General features: G+C 42.9%; 1 protein-coding gene across 1 annotated transcript in view; it reads right to left on the reverse strand.

The window, feature by feature from the left end:
* The window catches only part of THBS4 (thrombospondin 4), a 123531-nt gene extending 117567 nt beyond the window's left edge, over positions 1 to 5964 (reverse strand). The window contains exon 1 of the mRNA XM_082259025.1: positions 5666 to 5964. Within this exon, the coding sequence (XP_082115151.1) occupies positions 5666 to 5756 (91 nt within the window). The 5' untranslated portion in view covers positions 5757 to 5964. The remainder of the gene's footprint in view (positions 1 to 5665) is intronic.
* Positions 5965 to 21253: the final 15289 nt, after the last annotated feature.

The following is a 21253-nucleotide window of genomic DNA, read 5'->3' on the forward strand; positions in this document are numbered from 1 at the left end:
TTGTTTCTGAGAGAGGCAGAACGGCAATCTGCCTATGTAAACAAGGTAGATTGCTGTTCTGACAGGGGAGAAGATAGAGATCTTGTGTTCCTGCTAATCAGGAACACCGATCTCTGTCTTCAATCCAGTCAGAGCAACCCCCCACACAGTTAGCAAGCACCCCCTATGGACACATTTAACCCTTTGAGCGCCCCTGATGTTAATCCCTTCCCTGCCAGTGTCATTAGTACAGTAACAGTGCATATTTTTAGCACTGATCACTGTAATAATGTCACTGGTTCTCATAAAAAGTGTCAAAAGTGTCAGTTAGGTGTCAGATTTGTCCGCCGCAATGTCGCAGTCCCACTAAAACTCGCTGATCTCCTACATTACTAGTACAAAAATAATTAAATAAAGATGCCATAAAAATATCCCATGGTTTGTAGACACGATAAAGTTTTGCGCAAACCAATCACTATAAGCTTATTGGGATTTTTTTTTACCAAAAACATGTAGCAGAAAACATATTGGCCTAAATTGATGAAGAAATTCGATTTTTTAACTTTTTTTATTGGATATGTTTTATAGCAGAAAGTAAAAAAATATATATATTTTTTTAAAACTGTCTCTCTTTTTTGTTTATAGCGCAAAAAATTAAAAATGCAGAAGTGATCAAATGCCACCAAAAGAAAGCTCTATTTGTGGGAAAAAAAGGACATCAATTTTATTTGGGTACAGCATCGCACGACCGCGCAGTTTTCAGTTAAAGTATCGCAGTGCCATATCGCTAAAAATAGGCTGGTCATTAAGGGGGTAAAACCTTGCGGGGCTGAAGTGGTTAATAAATAAATATTTATGAACAGGCTGGATTAGTAATACAGAAGAGGCATACTATCAGAATCTGGCCAAAGATGTCGGTGGCAGGTGAGGGTGCTTGTGACGGGAGTATAGTTCCACTGGCAGACTAATCTCATCATCACCACAGGGCTAGTGTACAACAACAGGCAGCAGCTGAAGTTGGCACAAAAGGTGGGGACAGGCGCCTACCATGGGGATGTTGGCATACACCCTAGGGTTACCACCAGTCCAGGGTATCACCTGGAAAGTCCAGGTTTTGACTCATGTGTCCGGGTTTCAGACCCCCTGAAATCCGGACAGATTATTCAGACCAGACTGTGGCTGACTAGCTCCCCAAGTAACTGAGTACCACAACTGCTGAGTGCATAGGTGTGCGCATGGGCCAGGTGTGCCTGGGCAAATCCTAAACACCAGGGCTGCCAACTGTAGGGAGAGCTAGCTGCAAGTGTTTAAGCCGAGTGTCTCTCTCTCACATTGCCCATAGCCAGCACGGTCCCGCACCCCGATTACCGCATAGATGGGAGAGGGGAGAGGGCATGATCTGCTCCTCCTCCTCCTGACTTTACCCCTCTGTGTCTGCCCACACACATTTTCATCCCTAGTGTGCTGTGCCTCAGAAAAAGGGATGTGTGGGTGGAAAACTTGAAGCCCAGAAGTCAGCCGATACATTGTGGATGAAAGGTGCCGAGGCCTGAGCCTCCATCCTCAAGTGAGTGAGCTCACCATCCACTATCTGTAACTGAAGTCTCCCTCTCCCTCCACTCTCCTGCCTCCAAGCAAGTGAGTACACTAACATAAGGGGGACTCATATGTAAGGGGTGATCTGCAGACTCTGATGTAAGCAGGGCTGCTGTTAGAAATCGTGGGGCCCCTTACAGACTACCTGGCAGGGCCCCCCCAAGAAAATATTAAAGATATATTTAGCTAAAATTACAACAAAATCACTATTAGCAGACACAACTATAACATAACTCGCATAATTCCTGCTAAATCTAAACAAAAAAAACTGTTAAATAAAAAAGAAGATGAGATGAGAAAAATATACAGGCTGGGCAGTTGGAGCTCAGTGATTAGAGAGACAGAGAGAGAGAAACAAAGTTACAATTTACAAATAAACTCCTGAGCAGAGATAAGTGCTGGGAGGGGGGCCCACACAGGGAGGGGGATTAGTGAGGGACAAATGTCTCTTTCTCAACAGATAAAAGCTGATAACAGGGAGAGGGACAGATCAGATTCAGGTGCTGGAGGAAGATTTCTGTATTTGTTGTCCATCACTAATCCCCCTCTCTGTGAGGGCCCCCCTGTGTGCTCGGGCCCCCTACAAGAGGGCTGGTGGCCCCCCCCTATCAGCGGCCCTGGATGTAAGGGGGGCTTTGGGAACTCTGGTTTAAGGGGGAATGTAGGGAACTCTGATGTAAGTGGGGGCTTTGGTGAGCAGAAACTCCCTTACATCAGTTACCCTTTAAACCAGAGTCCAGAGTGTTCCCCCTTTAAAAAAAAAAAAAAAAAACATAAAACACACTTATGTCGTCAATTAAGACCACTTTAACATTTTCCCAGGAAACTATCTGCATGGAGTTTGCATGTTCTCCATGTTATTGCCTGGTTTTCCTCTGGGCACTCTTGTTATCCCCCTAAACACATGTTGGCAGGTTAATTGGCTTCTGTCTAAATTGGCTCTACTATATGTATGTGAGATAAGGACCTTAGATTGTACGCTCTTTGAGGACAGGGACTGATGTGAATGTGTGGTATGTAAAGCACTGCATATTTGGATGCCACTAATACATACCTATAACCAATACATTTTCATTAAATTTGGCTAGCCAAGCTAAAGCTAAAGTGGTATTAAACCCAAAACTAAAAATGAAGGTGCCCAGTGGGAGGGGCGAAACGCGTCCAGCAGGGAAGAGATAGAGAAGCCAAACCGATAGCAGATACAAATGCTGTGGCAGCAATCCTCATGGTTTATATGCTTGGAAATGTTATCACTGTTGTAAGTATTTGCAGATGATACTAAACTAGGCATGCCAATATCTTCTATGCAGGATGTGGAAACCTTGCAAGCAGACCTGAACAAAATAAAGGACTTGGGGGTACTGGTAGACAACAAGCTTGGCAGTGGCATGCAATGCCAAGCTGCTGCAAGTAAAGCCAACAGAATACTGGGATGTATAAAAAAGGGGATTCACTCCAGAAATAAAGAGATTATTTTCCCACTCTACAAGACTCTGGTCCGGCCACATCTGGAGTATGCTGTCCAGTTCTGGGCACCGGTCCTCAGGAAGGATGTGCTGGAATTGGAGAAAGTCCAGAGAAGGGCAACAAAAATAATAAGGGGAATGGAGAACATCAGCTATGAGGAAAGACTACAAGCACTGAACCTTTTCTCTCTGGAGAAAAGACGATTGAGGGGGGATATGATATCAATGTACAAATACTGTACTGGTGACCCGAGCATAAGGAACAAACTATTCAGAGAAAGGAGATACAATAAGACACGTGGCCACTCACTAAAACTAGAGGAAAGGCGGTTCAACCTTAAAGTGCGTAAGGGGTTCTTCACTGTAAGAGCGGTAAGGATGTGGAATTCTCTTCCACAAGCAGTCGTATCAGCAGGGAGCATCGATAGTTTCAAAAAACTAGTAGATGGACACCTTAAAGACCACAACATACAGGGGTATTCAATGTACGGTTAAAAGCAAACACACACACGCATCATAGGTTGAACTGGATGGACTGATGTCTTTTTTCAACCTTACTAACTATGTAACTATGTAACTATGTAACTATGTAAGTGCATTTATGCTTTTAATCTTTCAATAAAGTAAACAGTATTATGCTATGATCATCTCTCTCTTTATTGGAATGTATACCATTTTTATGCTGAGAGCCTTGTATACTGCCAAAGAGGGAAAGAGCTAGATCCATCCATCCATATACCACGCTGATTTTGATCTTATTGCTGGTGAGTGGGGATTCAGAAAGGGAGCACGGAGTGTCACCTGAATCCTATATGAGAAGACATCACTAGCACTTTGCACTGTATTGCTATTGAAGGACTTTTGCTTGTCTGATTGCACTTTATGCATCATTGATTGCACTGGCACTTTATGTATTATTGATTGTATTTACATGTTATGTAATATTCACATGTTTTAAGGAAGCAGCACTCATTTTAACACTTTTTTAATAATTGCTTGAGCTTTTACAACCTTTCATAATAGCAGCAGCTCCTTTTGTATTCTATTTATTTCATTTTTATTTACATTTTTAATGCACTTGCACCTTTGGCTTTAATAAGTGGTAACCATACACGCATGGTTATGTATACACTCTAATTGATAGTACAAAAAATCCATAATGGGGGTCACACTACCTTTTTAAATATGTAATATATTTCAGCTTGCCAATTGTTATTTTTGGTGGCTGCATTATTTTTTTTTGTTTTTTAGGCTTTTCCCCTCTTTTTTCACCTGGTGATGTGGCCATTAACAAATCTCCAGTATTAGTGCCGGTTCACATATGCAATGCTGGAAACCGGCGAATTCACTGCGGGTTCCCGCATCACATTCAAATCGCAGGCAGTTCACACTGTCAAATACGAATCGCTGGTGGTGTCAATTCAAAGTTAATCAGATTGCATAGGTGTGAACCAAGCATGTAATCCGATTCTTCTGTGGACCCAAAAAAGGGTCCTGTGCGAATTCGATGTGAATTCAGCCATACAATCTGTATGGCTGAATTTGCATCGCACAGACATTGCATGTGATTTTCACAGCAGTGCGCAATGAATCACATGCGATGTCTGTCATCGATATAGTGTGAAATGGGGCTAAGGGTATCTACACTCTGGATAAAGGAGCACAGGGGTCACCTTTGGACACCAGCATTGTCAGTCTGGGGGGGGGGGGGGTGTTAGATGTATTAGCAGATTTACAGTAGATACAGTAAACAAATTGAAGCTAAGCTCTAAACTTCAGCTAAGGCTGACCATAGGCTGTTCAGATCTCAGCTGGTCCAGCAGGAACCGGCCAAGATTTGAACTGTGTATGGGCAAGCTGAATGTACAAAGTTGATCGATCAATCAACTTGAGTACAACCAGCATGCCTGGTTTTACCTGCAATTATCGCTAGGGGCTGCTGTAGCCATTAGCAATAATCACTGTTTTTTTCTGGCTGGGATGGCTCCCCTCCCGCCGGGAGAATATAATGACTCGGCAGGAGGGGTTCCAACATCAACACTGTCTGTGCTAACGGGGGAATCAAGTGAATTTAAAATTTGCACTGTGTATGGCTGGTCTTTTAATAAGTTACAGCAAACAGTTTTGTTTCTTTTGGGATAAAGGTATTACATAAAAAAATAAAAGCTGATTATTGTAAGCACACCTGTCAGTGTTAAATTGTTTGTCCCAACCCTCTAACTGCTGCATTAGCAAGACAGCTTGTTCTGCTGAAAAACAACAGACTGGCAGGATCACCATTCACCAGGTGAAATTAAAAAAAGAAAAAAAAGCCTAAAAAGAAAATGAATGCAGCCATCACACCTAAGAATTGGTAAACTGCAATATAATAAATGTTTGTTTTGGGGTTCATACCACTTTAACTACTCAAATAAAGTCACCTATATCTTTAATGTCATTAGACACATAAAATGATAGACACAGTGTTCAAGTATATCAACTATATTCAGATCCTATATCAATTATTTAAAAAAAATGTATATTAGATTAATAATATATAATAGAAATATAAAATATATTATATTATTGTTAAAAAAGGATGGCATGTATTCAGCTCCTATATGAAGTAAAGGTATAATAGTTACCTTGATAATTTGCCTGCGCTTCACATCCCCAGTAAAGTTCCAGCAGAACCAGCCATGTCAGCAGCAAGTTTTTCCTTTTAGGCATTTTCATTTCTTTTATATGATCTCCAGGAATAATAGTCCTCTCTCCTCTCTCAGGGCAGCAGATGAGCAGCTCCCCAGCAGCAGTCTGGAGAGTGGATGGAAGCAAGCAGACAGAACCTGATCCTCTCTAAAGCACATGCATGGGGAGAGTCAGTGGATGCAGCTGTCTGGTCCAGCTTTTGGGGGCAATGATGGTCTGCCCTCACAGCCTGCAGAGTTTATTTGGCAGTCCCCCCTGTTGAAAAGAGGTGGGCTCTTCATGGGGACTCCAGCTGTTTGAAATCCCAAAACGCCTATTACCTCCTTGGACAAAGCAAGTGTAAAAACAGTGAACAGTAACACAACACCTCCAGCCTGGTATAAGAAGCCTATGCCAGGCATCTAAGATGTCAAACTATAAAAACATTCAACCGCAGAATAGCCGAGAGCTACATTGCGTAGACCACTCAGTTCCAGACTTTATTTCTTGGTTTAGTATAGCACTATTGTACACATATGGGGATTTGGGGTCCCAGAGAAACTTCAGTCTAATAATTCGTAAGCCTGAGGCTCATGGAAATAGATCAGGATGTCCCATCCAACAGGAAGAGCTGGATAAATGTCGTGCATTCTTAGGAATAGAGTTTTGCTATTTTCAAAGCAACGTTGACTATAATCATGGAATACATTGACGTGATAACTTTAACCCCTTAACACCGATGTTAAGCAAATTAGATTTCTTCTGCTTCAAGAGGTTGTACCAGTGTGATACCTGCAGCTGCTGTTCTTAAGAATGGATAGTCAGCTTTCTTGTGATAACAACCGATGCGGCTAAGCAGCTGCTTGGCCATTATCACAAGCAGTGGGAGGGGACGCCCCCCCCTCCCGCCACTTTCTGCCACTCTGCCAAGGTCTCTGTCCCACCCGGAAACCCAAACGACCAGCCAGCACGTCCATCGGCTGGCTGGAGTCTCGAATAAAGCCAGATTCGGCTTTGATCGTGTCTACGATGTAGAAACCCGAAAGCGATGTCATGACATCACTTCCAGTTACTGGAGCCCTAAAGGTGCCAGATTTAAAAAAAAAATGACAATGTTCAAAACAGCCAAACTTGGTATTTTTATTTCTTTTAAGTGCATAAGAGGGATTTGGGGCCTTATAGACCCCGGATCCCTCCACAAAGAGTACCTGTCACGACCTATTATTGTCACAAGGAATGTTTACATTCCTTGTGATAGTAATAAAAATGATCGAAAAAAAAATTTAAAGGTACAGTGTAAAAATAAAACAATACAATAAATAAATAATAAAAAAATAAATAAAGTAAAGCGGCCCATCCCTCCGTGCTTATGTGCAGAAGTGCCCGCAAATGTAAGCGGTGTTTAAATCACACATGTGAGGTATTGCCGTGATCGTTAGAGCGAGAGCAATAATTCTAATACTAGACCTTCTCTGTAACTCTAAACAGGTAACTGTTTAAACATTTTTAAAGCATCGCCCTTGGAGATTTTTACGTACAGTACCATAGTTTGTCGCCATTCCACGAGTCTGCCCAATTTTAAAGCATGACAGGTTAGGTTTCTATTTACTCTGCGTAACATTTTTTTTCACATATACAAAACAATTGGGCTAATTTTACTGTTTTGTTTTTTTTTTAATTCATGAAAGTGTATTTGTATCCAAAAAAATTGCATTTGAAAAATACAGTGTGACATAAAATATTGCAATGATCACCATTTTATTGTCTAGGGTCTCTGCTAAAAAAAATATATATAATATATATAATATTTGGGGGTTCTAAGTAATTTTCTAGCAAATAATACTGATTTGAACTTGTAAGCAACAAGTGTCAGAAAAAGGCTTAGGCATGCAGGAGATAATATATCTTTGTTAATAGAGATCTGTTTATAGCCATTTTCATTTTACATATATCAAAAGCCCACGCTATTTAAACCACTTCCATACTGGGTCATAGTAAAATGACGCCGGCAGGAACCTTTTGTCGATCCGGGGGCGCGCAGCACGGCGTTCAAGGATGAGGCTCGTCCCTCGGACTGAGCCCACCCCGATCAAGGTAAACAGCCAATGAAATTGGCTGTTTACCACGTGATCGGCTGTGTCCAATCACAGCTGATCACATAAGCGGCTCCAGCGCGAGCCGCTTGTTCTCTCCGCAATGCGCGCCCCTGGGGGTACTTTGAGTACCTGTCATTAGAGTACCCGAGTACCTGTCATCAGAGTACCCGAGTACCTGTCATCGGAGTACCCGAGTACCTCTCTGTATCCCATCAGAGTACCCGAGTACCTCTCTCCAGCCCAGAGTACCCGAGTACCTCTCTGCAGAAAATCAGAGTACCTGAGAACATGTCATCAGCGTACCCAAGTACCTGTCACCAGCCCATCAGAATACCCAAGTACCTGTTATCAGAGTTCCCGAGTACCTGTCACCAGCCCATCAGAGTACCCGAGTACCTGTCTCCAGTGCTTCAGAATACCTATCTGCAGCCCATCAGAATACCTGAGTACCTGTCTCCAGCCCATCAGCGTATCTGAGTACCTATCTGCAGCCCAATAGAGTACCTTAGTAACTGTCTTCTGCCCATCAAAGTATCTGAGTACCTGTCTCCAGCCCACAGTGCCCGAGTACCTATCTGCAGCCCATCAGATTACCAGAGTACCTGTCTCTAGCCCATCAGAATACCCAAGTACCTCTCTGAAGCTCATCAGAGTACCTGAGTATCTATCTGCAGCCCATGCCTCCTAGATTATGTGTTGGGGTGTTTGCTTTCCAAAATTGGGTCATTTTGTTGGGGTTTCCATTGTCTTGTTGTTCCAGGGCCTTCAAAAGTGTGATAGGTTGTAATGAAATGATATGTGTAATTTATGCCCCTAGAACACCTGACGGTGCTCCTTGCATGTTGGGCCTCTGTATGTGACAAAGTCTCACACATGTGGTATCGCCATACTGAGGAGGAGTAGCAGAATGTATTTTGGGGTGTAATTTTGCTATGTACATGCTATGTGTAAGAAATATCTTATAAATTTACAACTTTGTGTAAAAAAAAATGCGTTTTCATTGACTTTCCACATTTTCCAAAAACTTGTGTAAAAAAATGACACTCATTATGCCTCATAGAATATACGTTGGGGTGTTTGCTTTCCACAATGGGGTCATTTTGTGGGTAATTCCATTGTCCTGGTGCTCCAGGGCCTTCAAAAGTGTGATAGGTCGTTAGGAAATTATATGTGTAATTTATGCTCCTAAAACACCTGACGGTGCTCCTTAAATTTTGGGCCTCTGTGTGTGGCCAGGCTGTGTAAAAGTCTCACACATATGGTACTGCCATACTCAGGAGGAGTAGCAGAATGTATGTTGGGGTGTAACTGCAAGTATGCATATACTGTGTGTGAGAAATAACTTGTTATAATGACAATTTTGTGTAAAAAAAAAAAAGAAAAATAATGAATTCTTCATTCATCCCAAGAATTGTGGGAAAAAATTACAACTTCAAAAAACTCACCATGCCTCTTACTAAATACCCTGGAATGTCTACTTTCCAAAAAGGGGTAATTTGGTGGGGTATTTGTACTGTCCTGACACTTCAGGGCCTCAAGAAAAGAGATAGGCTGTCGGTACAGCAGGTGTGATCAATTTTCAATGATTGGCACCATAGCTTGTAGACTCTATAACTTTCACACAGACTAAATAACAACCACTAATTTGGGTTATTTTTACCAAAGATATGTAGTAGTATAAATTTTGGCCCGAATTTATGAAAAAAAATTACTTATTTGCAAAATTTTATAATAGAAACTAAAACAAAATGTTTTTTTTTTTTCAAAATGTTTGCTCTTTTTTCACTTATATCGCAAAAAATAAAAAACCCAGTGGTGATTAAATACTACCAAAAGAAAGCTCTATTTGTGTGAAAAAAATGATAAAAAATTTGATTGGGTACAGCGTTGTATGACTGAGTAATTATCATTCAAAGTGTGAGAGCGCTGAAAGCTGAAAATTGGTCTGGGCAGGAAGGGGGTGTAACTGCTCTGTATGGAAGTGGTTAAACTTAAAGTTATGTCAAAGTTTTACATTTCTATTAGGAAATTAAGCCTTCTCTAACATGCTTGAAATTTCAGCCAAAAGATTTTTTTTGTCCTGTTTTGGATACAGAGGGGAAGGTTTAGAACCTCATTTGACCGTTTATGGCTGAGATTGTCCTTGTTTTCTGTCCCAGTGACCACAGTCTGCAGTGCAGGAAGTGAAGTGGATGAAGTATGTCACTTTGATGTTTGAACAAATTCTACTGGTGTATGGCCAGCTTTAAGCCCCGTACACACGCAACGATTATCGGTCGACCGATCGTCCGACTTTTGTCCAAGTTGTGTTTTGTTGGTTGGAATGTGCCTAGACTGCACACGAATTTTCTCGGCCAACAAAATTCTACTTCAGAAGTGATGTCATGTGTTGGTTTGTTTTCTTTGTGTTTTTTCTTCACTGAGCATGCCCAGACTTGCTCATCAGATTTTTCCCTGTCGAAATCTGTACTGACTGCACGAAAATCGGCCGTTATGGCCGTTACGGCCAACAAAAATTTTATAGTCTGCACACCAGATTTTTTTCGGGCGAAAAGTCGGAGTTGGTTGTCGGAAGCATCATACTAACAAGCCGAAAATCGGCAGATCGGACGTTGGCCGAAAATTCCCTACCAATTTTCGACGCGTGTACGGGGCTTTAGGCTTGATAAAATTTCCTGTTCCTGCTGTTCCTGTTTTGCCACTTCTCACTCCAACATTATGCTATACATCTTGGCACTCTATAACAAGCCTATACAATATATACAGAGTGAAGGATAGCAAGTGACGTCACAGAGGCATGTGTCACTTTGAACAGCGGAAGCCCATTTCTTCCTCCCAGTATGCCTATTTGTGCCTTTAAATTAGTTCTGACAATATCACTAAGGAAAATGTTCTAGACAAACAATGTGTCATAGCATATTAAGTAGTCGGTAAAGATCCAAGCCAGGTTAAGCCTTCTTAACACAGAAACTTGTAAAAAATCAGTACATTTCCATTCTTGTATACTATAGTACTTTCAGCATTTTGCTCCAGCCAAACCTTGTTCAAAGAATTTTAATATGCACATCTACTTCAGTATGACGAAGTATGGCAGGGGAATATATTACAAGAGTCAGAGCATTAAATATTTAAGAGCACCAATGTCCAAAATTGGAATGTGACAATGGCTTAATTCTCAGCATTCGGGTATCAAACTGGGGTTGGGGAGGGAGTAGCACAGAGCTCAATTTATTCTGGCTTGTGAAGGAGGCAGGGGACCAATATAATTTTTTACAGATGTCACTTTGGCTTTTGATCTTAGAGCTGGGTATGATTGAAAACTTTTCCAGACGTGCCTAGGGGAGTGTGCACACAAAACTATCAGTCTCTGTGCAACAGATTACTCTGCCTCTCACTTAGTTTATACATGAAATAAATAGCTGCTATCCCAACCTAACTAAAGATTCCCAAACTTTTGCTAATCAAATGACTTGATGATCATCATCTTATCAGAGGGTACGAGAAGACTCATCCAGCTCATTGTTCTTAGGGGAACAGCTGAAGGACAATGTAGCACTATCCCCATAGGGGGCCACTGGTATTAACTAGTTCTTCTGTCAGGATACTGTCCACAGCAGAGGCTCACGAAGACCTGGTATTCCTGCCAGTATCTTACATGGCCGCAGGAATGAGTGCCAGCCTACAATAGATGCACGAGGACGCACATGGTGCATAGATGCGTGCCGGCACACGTGGACACCTATTACTGACTCGGCTTGCCCCTGAACCTGTCTTCTGCCTGCCTCCTGATCTGACCTCGGCTTGTTTAACGGACTGTCTTACTCTGGTCTCCTGTGTATGACCCTGGCTATTCTACCGACTACGCATGCTCTTGTCCACACCTGGTACCTGACCTTGGCTTTTCCCTGTCTCTTCCCCTGACTTCTGCTCTGCCTGAGTCCTGCTACTTTCCACGGGTGCCACCTGTCTTCAGACACTATACTGATGTCTCATCTGAATACCTGGATGTTTCGTCTTACAACACTCCAGACAGAACATCTCTGCAAATAGTTCTAGCAGGCAACCCATGCTTCTTTGAGCCTGACTTCTCCTGTTCCACCTTCAGGGGATTTTGGAGCTTAGCTGCAGGGGAAGCCCTCTCACCACTGGCCTCCAGCACGAGGTACGTATTATCTTCCCTAAAAGTACAGAGTCTGCCTGTCCCCGCAAGCACCAATCCATTCACGCTGGCTCCAATAACACAGGCCTCTAGGGAATTACTTTTTAGGATGTATTGCTTAAAGAAACTTTAACAGGAGAGGGATTAGGGCATGGGATACTCCAAAATGATTAGTACTTAGCAATCAGAGGTCAGTCTTCTCCTTGGACAGTGTAATGCCTCATGTGGCTTGTTTCTTAGCAGTCTGAGGCTTCAAAGCTGAAGACCATGAGGCCAGTCTCTTTGGCATCTGGTTGCCCTGCACCAATGCACAACTGCTGGTACCCAGTGAAATCTCCAGAAAACTGCACAGTCATAGGGATCAATAAGTCCCCAGGACAGCTGCCAACTTCCTGTTTCCTGTGGACACAGTCCAGTGAGTGAGACCAGATCCCTTGTGCTAAGGTCCTGCAATCAGCTTTTAACCAGGTCCATCCAGGCCCTTAGCCCTGAGGCCTGTAAAAATCTGCATAATCCATGGGTTGTCTGAAGGCAGTAGCCCCTTAGGCTTTGGAACCCTTTTGTGGGGAGAGAACCCAGCTCTTAGCACCTTTCCAGTCCCCTACTGGACACTCGTTTACAGGGAAGGAGCATGATAAATATTCAGGCTGGTTATTTGTAGCTCCCTCCCTAAGCTCTGGAAACTTTTTCCAGAGGCAGGGGGAAGCAATCAATGGCCGTGAAACCCTGAACAGACCAGGACAAATGATCACTGCTCCCTTCATTACAGAATTTGCCAAAAAACTAAATTTACGTTACATCCTGGGCCAGAAGGGTGCTAAAACCAGAACCAATTGCTTTGGTTATTTCCCAAAAACTTTCCATACACCAGTATTAATTTTGGCAGCAAATTTCAATTTAGTTTTAGTCTTAGTCTTAGAACTAAAATTACATTTTTGTTTTAGTCCCATTTTAGTCTTGTGCAAGTCTTTTAGTCGTATGAAGTCGACTAAATCTCCAGTACATTTTAGTCGACTAAAATCATTTTAGTTGATTAAAATCTAATGTGTTTAGTTAAATAATACATTGTTTAAGCATTTCTCTAGAATTTAAAAACTTGTTATACACTCCTTTAGTAAAAACAAAAAAACACCTAATACCATGTTATTATTTATGGTTTGAACAAATTACACGACACAGATTTAGCCGTGATATAATGCCTTTACTCTGTAAAACCAAGTTTTGTTACAAAAATATTGCTTTTTTGAGTCGCAGCTTTATTTCTTGCTATAGGTGCATGCTACTTTTCTGTTGTTGAGAACAAGTAGCTCAAAGCCCACCCACACACAGTCAATTAAATCACTGGGTAGACAAATGCTTGCACGAGTGGGACATACCAAAGAGAAAGATTCTAAGAGTTAAAACAGACAATAAAAGTAATATGGTGGCAGAATTTAAACAAACCACAGCAGCAGCAGAAGAACCACCCAGCTCTAATGAGGAAGACTCCTGAATGACAGAAAGTGACTGTGAGACAGAGTCCAAAATTAATGATCAGTGGTTGGTGAGCCGTTTTTGTTATTCTTTTACATGATGAGACTACAGTCAATTATCAAATGGATATGAGATGAATGCTCTTGGGGCTGTCTGCTCTACTGGTGTATCATTGTTATTTTTCTACTTTATTAGTATCTCATGTAAAACTATTCTCATAGGATGTTGGACCGGACACCGTGTGCAATCTTGTCTGGTGCATACCTTGTGGTCCACATGATGCAGCAGAAGGAGGTAAGTGTTAATAAAATCTTTGATGAAGCAAGATCAATAGGTAACATCTTTAAGTCTTCCATTACATTGCAACACTGAGGTTATTGGAACATTGTGGCCCTACTCTTTTAAATGACTGCCCAACACTGGTCAAGTAATACTACTAGTAGATTCAACATGATCAAAAGACTCCTTAAACTGAAAGAGTCGGTCCGCCAAATTGCAGACAACATGGGATGGGACACAGCTTACTCTACCTAGTTAAATCGAAAAAGCTCACATTATTGCATGATCTATTGCTGCCTTTTGTAGAGCGGAACATACTAAAACCCTCCAGAGTGACTCCATGTCAATGTCCCTGCCATCTTTGATCTACTCTCTACTCAGTCACCTTGAGGACTTTAAATAGAACACTCACTACCAAGACCTTGCCACAATTGCACAGAAAATTAAGGAGAATGTGAACCAGTTTGTTTTTATTCATTCATTCTTAGCTCCAAGTAACTGATGAAATGTTCTCGCCAGTGCTTGCAGCAGCTGCTTGTTTTTTTGTCAATTCTGCTGTCTGTAAAAACCCTTGTTGATGTGGCAGATGAGAATGTTCAGGAAGTGCTTAAGAAGGCAGAGGAGTATGCCCGTGCTGTATGGAAATCCACAATGCCCAATTTACAAGATGAGGATCTGTATGCAGGGCTGCTGATAGAAATCACAGGGCCCTTTACAGCCTACCTGACAGGACCCCCCTCCTCTGAAAATATCAAATTATATTTTTGCTAAAATGCAACAGCTGTGATGCTATGCTTTGCAGCCATGGAAGAAATTATACCCCCGTCAAACACGGTCTATTCAGGTGAATAGTGGCACGGAGGCAATATCTGCACCCCCACCCCCAATCAATCACTGTGTTTATTCAGGATGGTGAGCCCTCCACTCACCATCCTGAATGAAATAATGCCCCCGTGTGGGCAGCAGCCAGCGGGAGAGGAGTGAAACTGTCAGCACTGCAGGGAAAGGGGCACAGAGGGGTCCCAGACAGCAGGCACTAGAACCGATCCCCCTACAGCGCAGCAGAATCCGACAGCACTGCACAAGAGTCACAAGTGTCAGCAACAAACAAGGCAGTACTGTAAAAATGAAATGAATCAAACGCATATAATGTTTATGACATAAATTTCAGTGGCGCATGGATGGTGGTAAGCTCTTAACACTCATACAATATTTTCAATTGATGTGGTGTTCCCTATAATCTGCACTAATCACAACCCCTTTTTGGATGAACTGTTTTCTTTAATTACTCCATTTTTTTCAAGTTTAATGGACTTTTGATGGACTTTTGCTGATTGGTATTTTGGTCTTTGAAGTTCATATACTTTCTTGGTTTATTATACTATATTTAGATTCTGGTATAATAACATCAGTGTTGCTTCAGTTCAACCTATTATAAGTGGTAAGAGGTTACCACCATCCCCGCGCCACTGAAATTTATGTCATAAACATTATGTGCTTTTGATGAATTTCATTTTTACATTATTTTATCTATTAAGTGGCAGCAATTGAAGCATTTATTTATCTTTGACCTTTAAGCGCAGAGGATCACGTAACGGTCTATATTTTATAGTCTATTTATAGTGTTATTTTTACAAACAAGGCAGTACTGCTAGCCTTCCTGCTCGGCAGGTGCCTGGGGCCCCCCTTTTGAACTGAAGAGGCCTGGGCCCGGTACAGGAGGACTGGCAGTACTGCCTTATCAGCAGCCCTGCCTGTATGACTCTAAAGACGATGTGTAAGAAGAGAATATTGAAAAATCACAGGAAGTGGAAGAAGCACCATCCACATCAAAGCAGCCAGTCTTTCGATTTCTTTCAATTGAAGTATGCCACAGAAGACCCAGGCAGAGCATTTCCCAGTTTCCAAACAAGCAGTATAGAGGAGCAGATCAGCCTTACTGGTAATCAGGTGCACACAATCTATTCTGCTATGGCCTTCTCACTGGCCTCAGTGGCCTGTGTTCCTTAGAGCCAATTTTGTATTTTGAAATACTTAAAAGAGCAGTGCAAATAGTTTGCTGTGGAGGTGCACTGGCTTGACTTGGCCCGTCATTGGAGGTTTTATGGAGCTGTGGGGTTGAATTAGGAGAAAAAAAAGTTATTCTGATTTTACTTTCTCGCTCACCTCACACAGTCAGTTCTAAGTTGTCTCTCCATAATATACTACATGTAGGGCCCCTCCCAGGGCTGACCTTAGGCCTTTAGGCACCCTGTGCTGTGCGAAAATTATTGACAGTGCCCCTCCCAGTGACCACATCCCTGTATGTCAGAGAATGCAGACATGATACAAGAGATGGTCAGAGACTGTGGACATGATGCAAGAGATGGTCAGAGACTGCGAACATGATACAAGAGATGGCTTCAGATTGCAGACATGATAGAAGAGCACTAGGGGGCCGGAGAGCACAGGAGAAACGGAGAGCACTAGAGGAGCCGAAGGGCATGGAGGAGCTGAGGAGCACCGTGGGGGGGGGGTCTTGAGAGCATTGAAGGGGGGCTGGAGAGAACCGGGGGAGAGCACTGGGGGGGAGCACTGCGTGGGGGGGGGCAGGGAGAACCAGGGGGGACGGAGAGCACGGAGAGGAGGGGACAGAGAGTTCTGGGGATCCATAGATCACTGGGGAGCCAGGCAGCACTGTGGGAGAGCACTGAGGGGAACTGGAGAGCACTGGGGGGGGGGGTGACTGGAGAGCCCCGGGGAGCTGGAGAGCATGGGGGGGGGAGCTAAGGAGCACTGGGAGGCCAGCAAAAGAAATTGGATAGGAGGAGCAGCGGGGGAGCTCCATATAGAGGAATTGATCTTTACATATTCCTCCTGCAGCCTCTGAATGCCTGATTCTTCTCCTCTCCCTCCTACAGGCATTCAGTGGCTGCAGGAGGAATATGGAAAGATCAATTCCTCTATATGCAGCTGCCTCGCTGTCCCTCCTATCCAGGCACACAGGGAGGCTGCTCTGGCACTCACTTTATTTTCGCTCAGATGGTGGCATCAGGCAATGGGATTCCATGCAGCACCTTCCCCTTCACGGTCATGGGGTAGCTGGGTAGATTCCAGCCCTGTCACCGATCCAGCTGTAGAGAGGCCGGGTGATCGGCGCGGTCTGAAAAAGCAGCCCAGCTACTGCAGCGCTTTCATCACATGGACATGCGGCCCGACGGTGCCGGTGAGCACCCCTGAGTGGTGCTGGCCTGACAACCCCCCAAATATGTGGCACCCGAGGCAGGCCGCCCCACCCCGCATCCCCATTGGTACGCCACTGCTCACAGTGGGTGCTCTGTCTGCTGTCTCTGCTCTGGATGTGGGCGGTCGTCTTGTGACTCGTGACTCGGGACTCAGGAGACCTGGCTGTAATGCACAGTACTGCTCTGGTCTCTGGCAGTCGTTACAGTGCACAGAGTCGTTTCAACCCGATTGCTGGGAGCGGAAGCAGGCGGAGCTCCATGAAAACCGGAAGTTAGTTCATGCGGGTAAATGTCCCTGCCTCACATTTTCCTTTATTTTTCGTTTGCTAAGGAAAACGGAATTGATTTTCGTCATAGTTTTCATCAGTGGACGAAAATGTGCTGTACTTTTCATTAAGTTTTCGTCACTGTAAAAATGCCGCTGATGAAAACTTTGACTAAAACTTTTTCATTGATGAAATTAACACTGCCATACACCAATAGATTTTTTTTTCATTCAGTTTGCCAGCTGAATTAAAATACTAATGGTTTCTTCCATCTAATACCTGAACAGCAGCTGCATCTTTTTGGTTGCAGCCACTGTGCAGCCAACAATGTTCCACCTGGCTCCTTCGATTTTTTCAGTGGAAGGGTGTCAGGCAGGAGGAGGCCGACAGGGCTATCTATGAAGTGAAATTTGGCTAATTCATCAGGGACATGATTGGGAAATTGATGAAATCTGCACAGTGTATGGCCAGCTTATAGCGGAGCTAAATCCCCCTATCCTTCACAACCATGGAAGCTGCTATCTTAGTCTCTGCTTGATCTGCAGTTGCGATGGTGCTGCAAATATGATCTGTTATCACACCAGCTATTTGATGATTGTAAGCACAAGCAACTGTTACAGTTATCATTTACAACATCTCTTGAATGAAAGGCTGACCATACATGAATCAGTTTTTTTTTCGATCAGCCATCTACACAAGCGAGGTGGATAGAGGAATCATCCCTGCTGTGGTATTGTATTCTGACAGTGGGGACTCCTCTGCTGTCAGAATACACGGATCAATGCTGCAGCTAACTATACTCGATATTATACTATACTCACAGCCAATCAGAAGGGAGAGACCTTGGAGAGCCTTGGGTCCTGTGCACATCACTGGATCGAGATCAGGCTTGGGGGGGCTGAGGGGGGAGCTGCACACTGAAGGTCTTTTACCTTCATGCATAGAATGCATGAAGGTACAAAACCTTCAGCCTTTACAACCACTTTAACTGTTTTGGGAAACAGTTAAATAATGGATTTATTTCCGGTATAAGAGTGATAATGTTTGCTCACTAACTTATGTTGAGGTGCATAAATGAATTAACTGGTGTTCCAAATGTCACAAAGAAAGTATTTTTTAGCACATATGTGCTCCAAGAGGTGAATAAAGAAACCGTTGTTCCAGTTGACAGGTGGTAGGAATTCTAGTGTATATACCGTACATGTGCCCCAAGAGGTGAAATAATATACTGGTTTTCCAACCATCGGAATATTAGAATTTCAATGCATATAAGTGCCCTAATAATTGTCAAGAGATGGGGGTCACAACTGTCAAAAAAAGAACTGGATGTTGTACTAAGGGCCACGAGTTTTTCTGCTACAGATGTTTGTACCATAGAATTAAACTATAAATGTTTGACAAGATGGTACATTACACCTGTAGTAGCACATAAGTACCATCCAGATAAAATAGATAAATGTTGGAGGGAATGTGGAGGTATTGAGTCGATGTACCACATCTGGTGGGACTGCCCCAATATTAGGGAATATTGGATAAAGGTGCGACAAATCATCAGTGAGATTACAGAAACAGTCATTCCTAATGACCCATGGGTCTGTTTATTCCATAAAACGACACTTCCACTTAAACAATATAAAACAGCCCTGGTTCCAATCTTATTAATTGCAGCAAAGGCGACAATACCTAGAAAGTGGTGCGAAATAGAAAGCCCAAGTCTAAAAGAATGGTGTAGTAGAATTAACTATGTCTATAATATGGAGTATATTAGTAGTAGACAAGAGGAATATCCAATGCACATGATTAAAAAATAGGAAAAAAGGGCAGAATTAAAAAAACTAGTAAATATACAGAAATTAATATTTAGCTCTTATTGTCGTAAGAGGAATGAAGGTAATACCCCTATATAGGAGGAGAATTACCGAGAAAGGAGTTTAGGTTAGAATTTTCAACCATTATTAAAATACTTAAAAAAACATAACAAACTTAGAAAGAAGTAGAGGTAGTTTAAATAAGAGACGATAGGAGGAGAATAAGAGGGGAGGAAGGGGAGGAGGGTGGGGGAGGGAGGATGGGTTGGGTTGTTGTGTGAAGACATTTGACATTTTTTCTTATTATTAAAATCTTTATACGTTTTTGTATAAATTTGATAGAAAATTCAATAAAAATTAAATTACAAAAAAAAAAGTGCCCTAATAATTAGTCTAAATAAACACACTATTCTAGCTGACCAGAGGTAGAATTTCCATTGTATATACGTACCCTGTTTGGTAATCCAATACTGACTGGGATTACAGACAATAAAATTGGGAGATTTAAAGCGTAACTCCACTTTTGATGACAAAAAACATTCCTCTCTGGGTGATTTATGTACAGTACATTGCAAGTATTATAAAAACCTTTGTTGTAAATTCCTACATTTTGGAGCAACCCCAACCCCACCTAAAAAGGGGTGCAGCAGAACAGCAACACTAACTTTATCCAACTACGCCCAAAAAATAAAAAATCCCACCTCTGCTCTCACCGTTTGGGCCCCTCAGTTGACCTGATGGGGTCCAAGTTAATGTAATTTAAAGGGTTTGTAACCCTAAAGAAAAAAAAAAAAAGAGATCCTGTTCCTTTATATCAGGTTAAACAGCACAGTGCTTGTGCTGTCTAATCTGCCCCTCTCTAAGCTGTAAAAAACCTGGTTGATCCAGCCTGTACCTGTGTCCCCCTCTGTGTGCTGACCACGGTAATTATGGCTGCTGAGCCCTGATTACTGAGGTCAGTTTACATGCCTCCGTCATCCGCAGCTCTCCTCTCTCCCCCTCCATCTCTGTCAGCTCTGTGTGTCTATGTGAGCTGTCACCGCTCCCCCCCCCCTCTCCTGTTGCTATTAGTACCCAATTAAACTTTAAATAATGTCACTGCCAGCCCCTCTGTTTTGTTCAGCCATATTGCACTGTATAAGTGTTTTATTTTTTTTTTAAATTAATGTCTCTAATTCATGTCTCCCAGGCTGACGTCAGAGGGAGATCTCGGCCTCTTCCACTGCAGCCCTGGATCGGAGTACGAGAGCGGCCGGTAATCATGAGACCGGCCTGAAGATACATGAAAAAAAGATATTGAAGCCCCGTACACACGTACCGATCGTCGGCCGAACGATCGGCCGTCTTTTGTCCGAGGGCTGTCTTGTCTGTTGAAAACTGCAAAAGACTGCACACGAATTTTGTCGGCCAACAACAGCCGACTGCAGAAGTGATGTCATGTGATGGTTAACTTTCCGTGTGTTTTTTCTTCTCTGAGCATGCCCAGTCTTGCAAATCTGCTGTCTGTCGGCCGAATTCTGTACTGACTGGCGAACAATCGGCCGTTCTGGTGTCGGCATACAAAAATTTTAATGCTTGCACGACAGATTCTGTTCGGCCGAAAGTGCGCTGTTGGCTGTCGGAAGCATCATACTAACAAGCCGAAAATCGGCCGATTGTTCGGCGGCCGAACAGTTTCGGCCGACAATCTGTACGTGTGTACGGGCCTTTAGAGGCATTGTTTTAAAAAAACAAATAAAAAAAAAAAACACTTAAGCCCCATACACACGTACCGATTGTCGGCCGAACGATCGGCCGTCTTTTGTCCAGTGCTGTCGTGTTGGTTGAAATGTGCTCTAGACTGCACACGAATTTTGTCGGCCAACAACAACCAACTTCAGAAGTGATGTCATGTGATGGTTTACTTTCGGTGTGTTTTTTCTTCTCTGAGCATGCCCAGTCTTGCTCATCTGGCTTTTGTCGGCCGAAATCTGTACTGACTGACGAACAATCGGCCGTTCTTTGTTGGCCAACAAAAATTTTATAGCCTGCACACCAGATTTTGTTCGGCCGAAAAGTCGCAGTCGGTTGTCGGAAGCATCATACTAACAAGCCCACAATCGGCCGATCGGACATTGGCTGAATATTTACGCCCGACAATCGGTACGTGTGTACGGGCCTTTATACAGTGCATTATGCCTGCATACAAGAGAGGGGTTGGCAGTGACATTTAATGTTAAGGTTACAAACACTTTAAGCCC

This window comes from Pelophylax lessonae, assembly GCF_965119305.1.
Source record: "Pelophylax lessonae genome assembly, chromosome: 1".
Taxonomy (NCBI): Eukaryota; Metazoa; Chordata; class Amphibia; order Anura; family Ranidae; genus Pelophylax; species Pelophylax lessonae.